The sequence below is a fragment of the Cynoglossus semilaevis genome, chromosome 17, assembly GCF_000523025.1.
Source record: "Cynoglossus semilaevis isolate Cse_v1.0 chromosome 17, Cse_v1.0, whole genome shotgun sequence".
Classification (NCBI taxonomy): domain Eukaryota; kingdom Metazoa; phylum Chordata; class Actinopteri; order Pleuronectiformes; family Cynoglossidae; genus Cynoglossus; species Cynoglossus semilaevis.
Window position 1 is genome coordinate 12,644,004 of NC_024323.1, and position 10,016 is coordinate 12,654,019.

At 44.3% G+C, this 10,016-nt stretch overlaps 3 protein-coding genes across 3 annotated transcripts in view; 1 reads left to right on the top strand and 2 right to left on the bottom strand.

The window, feature by feature from the left end:
• Nucleotides 1-14: 14 nt before the first annotated feature.
• LOC103393376 (heme-binding protein 1) lies at nt 15-5,080 on the bottom strand. Its single transcript, XM_008330321.3, has 4 exons — nt 4,712-5,080; nt 1,235-1,373; nt 474-654; nt 15-204 (listed from the first exon to the last, which is right to left on the bottom strand). The coding sequence occupies exons 1-4, from the start codon at nt 4,787-4,789 to the stop codon at nt 27-29; spliced, it is 576 nt and encodes a 191-aa protein (XP_008328543.1). The 5' UTR covers nt 4,790-5,080; the 3' UTR covers nt 15-26.
• A 789-nt stretch (nt 5,081-5,869) lies between these two features.
• fmc1 (formation of mitochondrial complex V assembly factor 1 homolog) lies at nt 5,870-7,477 on the bottom strand. The gene is made up of 2 exons (XM_008330322.3): nt 7,238-7,477; nt 5,870-6,329 (listed from the first exon to the last, which is right to left on the bottom strand). The coding sequence occupies exons 1-2, from the start codon at nt 7,364-7,366 to the stop codon at nt 6,126-6,128; spliced, it is 333 nt and encodes a 110-aa protein (XP_008328544.1). The 5' UTR covers nt 7,367-7,477; the 3' UTR covers nt 5,870-6,125.
• The window catches only part of grin2ba (glutamate receptor, ionotropic, N-methyl D-aspartate 2B, genome duplicate a), a 91,112-nt gene continuing 88,498 nt past the window's right edge, over nt 7,403-10,016 (top strand). The window contains exon 1 of the mRNA XM_025064528.1: nt 7,403-7,533. The gene's annotated coding sequence lies outside the window, so the exon portion shown is untranslated. The remainder of the gene's footprint in view (nt 7,534-10,016) is intronic.

The window sequence follows — 10,016 nt, forward strand, 5'->3', positions numbered from 1 at the left end:
ACGCGTCAGCCAAGATCCACGCGCTCCTACGGCTCCTCCTGTAGAAACCAGACCTCGTTGCGACGAGCGTAAGGCTTGATGGGCGGGTCGAAGGTACAGCAGAAGTACTGTTTGCGCTGGAATGGCGCCGACTCACCCAGGGTGCGTGTCAAACGCAGGGCCTCCGCCCTGTACTCGTTCTCCCCGGCAAATCCTCCAAACTGGCTGTGGAGACATTGAAGACGAGCTGAGTGAGACTGAGGACGGAGACACTGTCCACTTCACGGACAGACAAAAACACAGATTTATTACATTCATACAAGTGTCTGACTAGAGTGAGAGGACACCTGAAGTACAGAAGGAGAAGAAAAATAAGATAAAGATTTGAAGCAGTTGGTCTGAAGACCTTGTATTCAATTATCTTCAACATTTCCATGGCCACAGTTTTAAAATGACTGCAGTACTGTGGTACTTCCTGTAGGGGTGTGACGTACAGAGCGTAGACGGTCATGCCCGGCCGCTCCTCGATCCTTATAGAACTGTCGATGGGAGTCGGGGGCTCCTGCTGGTACATGGTGGGAATGCGAATGCCGACCACCAGCCGGCGAGACAGAACGCCGTCGTTCCGTGGGTACACCGTGATGATGATAGGGGTCGCTGTTCCCATGGACTCGCCTAAACCAATGAAACGTACGACAGTTAGTTGCGCAAAACTCCATTTTTTCCAAAGAACAGCTCTCCAACCCCGAACCCAAAGGTCAGGATGTGGTTATTTAGTCACTGCTGCGTGATGTCATTATGCAAATGCCGGCGCTGGAAGCGTTCATCCAGAGGCTCCATTAGAGGTCGCGTTAATTGCACCTCGAGTTAACGGAAAAAAATATTGAAAAACGATGCTGCGCAAAGGTCGTACTTTAACTTTTAGTCTTCTGATCGGAGTCAACAACAGCAAACAACGGACAGAAGAAGACGGAATATTCTAGGACAAAGAAGAGTTCGCAAAAACCCAGTGAGATACGCTGTAATAATATGGAGAATCAAAAAGACGACGTGTCTTCTGTGTGTAACACGGTGGTGCAGTGGTGCGGGCAGGTGTGATTCTACTGTTTCTGTATAATTCAACAGTGAATCCTCCAATTATAGATCTAGATTAAAAAGATTATTGGATTATGAAAAAATTAAAGGATTATCAGGATCTATTTTAGGATTAAGGATGATCAAAATACGGAGCGGGGGCCCCAGTGGGTGACTTCACCTTGTCGGTTGCTCCCGCCGATGTACATGAGCAGCTTCCTCACCAGCTCGCCCGAGACCTGGTCAAAGTTCCGTCCCTCTGAGGACACAGCGGCGTACTTGGACGCATCGTATCGGCGAGTCTCGAAGCTGATGCCGTCCTGGAGAGAGAGAGAGAGAGAGAGAGAGAGAGAGAGAGAGAGAGAGAGAGGAGGATCAGGAGGAGGACACTGTAGTGTGTGTGTAGTCATGCGTGTGTGTTTGTGAGACACTGTACACACGTGGGTGTGTAAAATCAGCGTGGGCGGACGGACGGAGTGAAGCGTCTGATTTGATTTGATTTCCTCTGCTCTGCTGCAGGAACCACTGAGCAAACAGAGGATAATGGGCACCAGGCCTGAGGCCTTACATAACTGTACTTACACACACACACACATACACACACACCATATAACCCCCCCCCGCTCCGCTGCGTTACATGTGATGAATGTGCAGCAGCTTCACTGGACTGTGACGCTGAGCAATAACTTTCATTTGTTTTGACGGAAGCCGTCGTCCTCGTGGACGTCGGTGCAGGTTCTCACACATGTGGCCGCGTGGCCCGCGCTCTGGCAGAGTGTTTTGGACGGCGTTACCGTCGGTTAGAGTCAGACACTTGACCTGATAGACGTCGTTAGCTTATCTACCACAAACTGTCGGGTTTGTTTCTCCTGACAGATTTCTGGGAACACGGGAAGGGACGAGGTTTTCAATGTGGACATTAGTGGACTACAGACGAGTACTAGTACAGACGAGTACAACTAGTACTAGTACAAACTAGTACTAGGTGAATATCAGTGGCTGCTGTTGTGGTTCAGTTATTTATGCTCACAAGGTAAAAAGATAAATCTTATATATTGTTTACAAAAAAAGGTTTTGCTTTTTATAATTTTCTTTTTTATATTTCTCATTCATTTTTTATAATCAATGACTAGTTCTATGTAATAAATAACAAAAAAAAACAACAACAATCAATCCATTATATATAGGTTATTATATTGGTAAATAAATTTAAAATGTATTAATTTCTTGAAAAGATATACCCAAATATAACAAGAAAAAAAATTGACATCATGAAATATAAAAACTATAAAACGATACACTTGTTAACTTTTCATTGATTAAAATATTATTAATTCAAAATATGTAGTTTTTCTTAAAAAAAAAAAAAAAAAAAAGAAAAAAAATCACCCAAACCCACCCGGGAAAACTGGAAAAAAAAGCAAAAAAAAAAATTTTTAAATAATAAACTTTTTTTTTTTCTTCTTCTTTTTTTCTGCTCAGTTCCCACTCACTCAGTGGAAACTCCTGACCTGAGGAGCCCCGTGTCGATGGTCCCTGTAATCAGACTCTGAATCCCCACCGGTGCCTGAACACAGCGTGTTATCATCGGGCCGTGACGTGTCAGAGGTGTCCGCGCTCCTGCACAGCAATTACAACGGCTGGCTGCTCCGCGGCACCGTCATTACCGCGGCCTGACACATAAACAAGTAAACCGAGTCTGGCTTCACTTCAACGCTGCAATTAACGTGTCTGTTAGAGGGCGCTGTTGGCTGTTAGCTGCTCGCTGACGTGTGTTTAGCGGCCTCTCCTGACAAGAGTCTGAACAAACGTCGTCGTCGTAGGGACTGAGGATTGTTTTATTTTTATTTTAAATTTTTATTTAACACAATAGAACCTGTGGCTGTGTGTGTGTGTGTGTGTGTGTGTGTGTGTGGTCTGTGTTCCGTGTCAGCTTTAATTAAGAGTGTTCGGTGACCCAGTCAGACGGGTGTGGGTCGGATCAGGTGTTGGGCTCTGATTTCAATACCTGCTGTTTAAACATCAGTCAGGGCCAGAGATTTGATTAACCTTCAGCTTTGACTTTTCCCACCAGCGGATAAATAACACTTAGAGAAAGCATGAATACTGCAGTGACACTCGGGACATTATACGGTATTTATAAGTGGTCGAACCTGATCCTCCGTGGGTTTTTTTTTTCGGTTTAGCCTCAAACCGTTTTCTCACCTGGTCCTCTGCTCTGACGCTCCACGCCTCCAGAAATGGATTTAGTTTATTTTATTTTTTGATTTCAAAGAGTCTGTAGTCTGCAGGATCAGCGCTGCCTTTAGCTGCGACGTACGTCGTCGTCGGAGGCCTGTGCGGCTGCGGGTCATTTGATTCCCTGCCTGTTTGGTCATTTGTGCTGTCCCTTTGTCTGCCCGTGAAAAGTAAGCTGCCGTTCAGCGGCGGAAACACAATGCCAGTTTCCAAAGCCGTGCCAGTCCAGTGACATTACTTGGCTCCACGCACATATACATTAGCGCGCTGCGGGTCAAAAGGTCACGGGGGGAATGAGGGGGGGAGAAGATGCTCGCAGTGCCTTCAGCGAGCAGCACACATGACCGAGCTTTCTGGAGTGTGTCCAAAGTGTGCAGGACGTGAACGTGACGTGAGGGACGTGGACGCGGAGCAGACGTCACGTCTTCTGAGCACAAACGATTCCAATCCTAACTCTGGACTAAATCTTAAACCTCTCAAATTACCCTCTCACTCAAAGAGGACAATTCAAAATGTCCTCCCAAGGACGACGTGTCCTGCTGTTTGACCTGTCCCACTGATTTATTCACACGTCCTAATTAAATCAATACTCCTGTTTCTCAGCAATTAATGCCGAACCTCGGCCCCAACGTTCAGTTCAGTTTAACTCCCCTCCACTCATGTCTTCATCCTCTCCGTCTCCGTCTTCTTCCTCGTCTACATCTGTCCTACAGCTGTGTCTTTCGTCCTTTTACCGTCACACCGTCTTCACGATGTCAACAAATCTTTTCTGGAGTCAGTTTTTTCTTTTCATACTTCCTGTCACTTCTGTCTCCAATATCCTGTGTCCAATATGTCCCCTGTCTGTCCCCCAGCATGTGTCTCAGCCTGTACTTTAAACTTTACCTGCAAAACGGCCAAATATTGAGCTGACTTTCTGACAGGCTTTAAAAACTGTGGTTTGGTTTTTATAAAAAAATAAATGTCAGCGATGAGTTCTAGTTTGTGATTAACTGCATCACAATGAATGGATTATCAATAAATATTGATCCCTGAATTCTTTCTGTTTACAGTCAGGTCACAGTGAACTCATCCTCATCCTCATCTTCATCCTAATCTGCCTTGTTGACTGGCATCGGACCCCTGACTAGTTCGACCTTTAGCTCCACGCTGAGGCTCAGCGAGTGTCCTGGCAGGTCACGAGAAATGAACCACTGACAGGCGGACTGACAGGAGACAGGTGAGGTGAGGACAACATTCAAAACAAAACGACCCTCATGACAAACTTGGAAAAAAATAAATTAAAAAATCTGCGCATTTGACCGTGCGTAAAGACGGCTGTGCGTCAGGAGCGCACGGGAGAAAGACGCGTCAGGGAAGGAAAAGGACAGTGTATTTGAAACATAATGAAGTTGATCCAACATGTCCACGGCTCACCCACCTTGGTCTCACTGCTCAGCAGTTTGTACTCAGTCTCCTCCGTGTGTCCAAAGATCGTGTTCTTGATCATTCCAAACATGTCGTCTCCGTCGGGGTCGCCTCCTCCTCACTCGACGTCGTTTACTCCTTCTATCTTTAAGTCAGTTTTTTTTTTCTAACCTGGGAGTTGTGTGATGGAGACTTGGAGAGAACAAATGTGAGCGGATGTGCAGCAGAGTCCAGATGTTTGACTCTGACAGTGAGACGTGGTTCCTCCGAACACACACGGAGCAGAACTGTATCTGAAGAAGAAACTAGAGCTGCCGACTCTTCGACCCGCTGGAAAGGAAAGCACACACATCAGCCTCCACTCTGAGGAGGTGGACGCTCTGCCCCCTCCGCACCCCCTCTCCTCCTCCTCCTCCTCCTCCTCACATGTTGACGCGCTCTTGTTCCTCCTCCTTTCACTCGGAGTCTTGAAGTGTCACAGCCTGGTGAAGGGGCCATGACCCACCGACTCATTCAGGTTATATTAATATTACATGAAGTCAGGTAACGGAGTGTCCTCAAGAAGCACTAAACACGTGTTCTTATTGGTTTAGAGACAATGCACGTGATATACTGTACAATTAAAGGCACAATGCCAAACACCTGGAGAACAAGCAGGATTTTTTTATTTTGTTGTTGACTTTTTAGACTAATTTCTTCACTTCTTTACACTCCATCTTTCCTGTATTCCTAATGTGTCATTCTAATACTACGTAAGAGTATTTAGAGCTCATCATTATTGTTGTTTTATTTTTAAATGACGTTTTTTAAATTGGTTTCTTCATCTCAGATAATAAAAAATGTCGATTATGAAACGGGTCTTTAACAAGATGGATTAGGAGGGGTGAGTTTTTAATGAGGCAAGTATTAAATTATGATTTATTTCCAAGTCATTAAAATTATAGAAATGATTTGTTTTACTTAAAAACATTTTCTTTCACTAAACTGGTACTGTTTCACCGCCCACACAGCACTGAAGCAACAGAATGAAAACACAGACTCAGTCATAAGAAAAGCAAATGAGGAAAAGATGAGTGGATGGATTCATAAATCAACACATCCTGAATGTGGAAAATACAGTATGTTCGTGAAAACACACCGTGTTTAAAACATGTATTTTTCAATGGACAAATTTTGTTTAACTTTTGTTTTTATTAATTTTTGGAAAAACATGAAGGGAACAGAAGTCAAAGTAGTTTTAGTTCAATGTATTTACAGCACAAACAGTTTCTTCCTCCAGACGGTCCAATCCAGCACAAGTTTCCAGGCGTCCACTTTCATATATATATATTTTAACCATGAGTGAATTGTTGAATGGAAACCAATCAGAAGCGTCAGTAGAGTCTTGTGAATGAGTTCATAGATGTTGCACGTTTCCCCCCCGGTCCTCACTTCTCCCAGCCTTTTCCTCCTGGCTGAGTGGGCAGCCTGAGCCCCACCATTTGAGCCGCCTCTTCTGTGCTGCGCTCTCCTTTGCCGTGGTACAGGTTGTGTAGGGCCATGTGGTGCCTGGTGGATGTCAGCAAACACAGGTACGTGTTCGACACATGGTGCACCTCCTGCTGGTGACGGCAGAATCTCTCTCCTGTCACCTGTGAGCAGGGGAAAAGGTAAAGATACAGTTAGGGAATCAAATAACTTTTTTTATTTTTATTCACGTGGACTTTGGACTTGGGTGAAATACAGAGTGACAGACTTTTTTTTTTTGCTTCAGTGGTTACGGTACCTTGTAACCATCCTGGTGAGCTACGTTCTTCCAAGTATAAATAATAAAGGCTTTAAGCCTATGTGTATAGGAGACACCAAGGTCTTCATTTCAACACAAAGCTGAAGAAAGAAAGCACTTAAGATAAACAGGGGGTTAATGAAAGGAAACACTGTGATATACGATAAAAGAAACTATTTGAATAATATATATGGTTTGTAAATGCTGGATTTTTTGCCACATATTTTAAAATGATTATGTGACAATGTATGTAATGTAATTATCGTAAAAATACTTTTCCGTAACTTGGAATTTAATTAACATGTTTGTTTTCTCCTTAAATCCTATTAAGTCATGAGCTAAAAATTCAATCATTCATAGACTGCAATGAAATATGCAATATATTGCGATTTTATTGTAATGTGTATTTCAATAGTAATGGAGGCAAAGTAAACACTGGCTGATTAACTATTAATCATGTATTAATTTCACCTGTTTTTTTAACGCGTGCAGTGCGTCGAGCTAAGAGCTAATGTTTACATGTCCTTCACCGTTCGCCGTCACCTTGCGTTACACTCACAGGTCTAAACACTTATAAATGTGAAAATATTAAACTCTAATGTCAGTCTGACATATGTATGTGTCCTCGTTGTTTTCTAACGAAGACGCAGACACTGCGTGTTTTTATTTTATATTTTATATCACAAATGTCAACGGTTCCTGTCGTTAGCTCACGTTAGCAGTGTGATATAGCCTGGCTAACGTAGCCGTTGTTCGCTTGAAATAAAAACTCACCTTATTTTTCCGAAACTGCTCCATGACATAACCGTAGGCCAGGGATTCCCTGTAACTCTGTCCATGTAAAGTCCGTAACTCCTTGAGGATTCCTCTACACACTCGCAGCGGTGATGACAGCGCCGCCATGATGTGATGTGATGTTGGTATCGATTGTTGGTGCCTGGCTTCACAGGCACGCTCAGTCAAACACCGCACGGTCGATCAGAGAGCACCAGTCGACCACAGTGCGGCGGTGTGTCACGTTAAATAATGGCAACCTGGCGGTGAGGGCGGCTTCCTGCAACATTCTACAGGTAAATACAAATGTTTTTATTTTTTACACTCGCTGTCGCCACAATAAATGCGAATGAAGGTGAAGTTTTATTGTGTTTGGTCGCATATTTCTGACGTGCTCGTGGGTTTTCTTTCTGGTTTCGGCACTAATTGTTTGTTCCGTTTAGCGTGGTTTTGTGTGTATTAAGTGTATTCAGACATTGGTTTCGGCACTAATTGTTTGATCCGTTTAGCGTGGTTTTGTGTGTATTAGCCTAAACTGTTTTAGCTTAAACAACCGATTTGATGACGATTACTGTTGTTTAAATGACTAATATCTACTTTTAAAAGTTTGTACCTAGTTTTTTTTGTTTTGTTTCTGTCATTTTGAAAACATTTAAATTTAAATGTTATACACGAGGAGCTGCTGCTGTTTAAGGTGTAGTGAGTGCTCATTAATTCCATAATATATAAAAATATAAAAGATAACGTGAGATACAATTAGAATAGAGCCTTGTCCTTGTGTTGAATGGATGGACAGGTTGACAGATGAGTTCATTTGGGAGTCTCCATTGGCCATTATCGTCCCAGGTGACACCATAAGCAGTGGAAGTCTGCGGAGGTGAAGGTCGACACTGAACCGGCAGAGGAACGAAGGCCAGTAGAGGCAAGATTTGATGTATTTGTGTGTGAATGAGTGGCAGTTTGGAAGATAAAATGGGTCATAAACGATGATAAATATAAGTACCAGGAGCCGACCTTTGGGCAGAGCTCTGGGAAAAAAAAAAAAGGTCAAGAAGGAGGTGAAGAAAGAAAAGGTGGAGTCAACGTTACAGGGGTGACGTGTGACAGGAGGGTGACACGCAAGGTTAAAGAGATGGCAGTGAGACCTGCTATGATGTGTGGTTTGAAACCAGAACGGACAAGATTTGAAATGTCACATATTACAGGAAGAGTACAGGATCCAGCAGTTGGAGAGATGGAGCAGAGGGAGATAAGGTTCAGGTGGTTCAGCATGTGCTGAGTGGAGATAGCAGATGATGTGGACAAAGGATGAAGCTGGCAGACAGAAGACGGAGAGGCACACCATCAAACCGAACAATAGTCGTAATAATTAAGAGTCTGTGTCATTAATATCATATACAGCACAATGAATACAAATAAGACGTGTGTGTGTTAGTGTGTGTGTGTGTGTGTTAGTGTAGTACCCTGCAGCCTCTGCCTTTGAGAGATGTTTCTGACCATCTAATCTTTGTTTGCTTTTAGCTTTGATTTAGTCCACTTTAAAATGGTCATCTGTCACCATGGCAACACAGAGTTAAGCTCAGGACAAATGTAGAGAGAGAGAGTCAGTGAGAGAGGGAGAGAGCGAGAGACTGTTTGATTCACAGCAGCGTAGGTTTGAACCAAAAGCTCTTGAATTTCCTTTTCAAATAAACGTGGTGAAAAACAGAAACGAAGAAAATCAACGGGTGAAACCAGGATAAGAAGCCGCTGAGGTTCAACGCTGAACGATTTGGCCGTCGTACGCTACGTTATCTCTTCGTCTGCAAAAGTCTTATTAATTATCTAATTAAATTAGCAGGTGATTGCTGCCCCCCCCCCAGGGCAGGTCAGAGGTCAACTGGCCAACTCTTAACTCCTTTTGTCTCCTCCTCTAATGGAGGCGCCTGAGTCGATAGCTGACTCTAGGGGGAGCCAGTCTCTTATCAGTTTAGCACACCACTTGGGTTTCGCACATTTGTTGGAAGGCACCCCCCCCACCCCCGCCCCTCCCTCTTTCAATGAATACTAATGCAGTGAGTGGGCCCACCCCCCATCCTCCCGTCCTCACAGGGATGGGCGGGAGAGAGAGAGAGAGACACACACAGAGAGAAAGAGAGAGAGAGAGGAGAGAGAGAGTGAGCAGTTCCAGCTCCGTATCCTTCCTCATGAGGCGGCCAGTGCTTGACTAGCAGCTCCAATGCCTTTTTTTTCCTCCCACTGAGCAATATTGATGATACTGTGCCCTGCTGCTGCTGCTGCTGCTGCTGCTGCAACAATGTCTAACCTGTGTGAGTGGTGCGTGAGACCCGTCCAGAGTTGAAGCAGAGAAGAAAAGGACATCTGTGGCTCTTTGTCATCTGGATGGGAAGTCTTTTTTGGGAGGAGGGACAGAAGACAGCAGAAGGCAGCCGGGGAAGGGGAAAAACTGGCACCCGCCGTTCCCCTTCTCCACAGACAGACTGGAGACGACGGAGGCCACTGGAGTATTTGCTTTTATCTTCCGTTTTTTGTTCTTTTTTTTCCTCATCGCACTGCTGGGAGGTGCTTTACCTTTTCATTTGCTCGCTCTCTCGGTCCTCTGTCTTCTCATCTATTTCGCCATTTACCTGGTCAACAATTTCTTCTATTTATGAGCCAGACGAGGAGGGGGAGAGAGAGAGAGGCAGAGAGACAGAGAGAAAGAGAAAGAGGAGGGGGATTTTTTTTTTTTGGGCCCCTCTATCCTCTTTTTTTTTTCCTCCCCCCTTCATTCATTCAT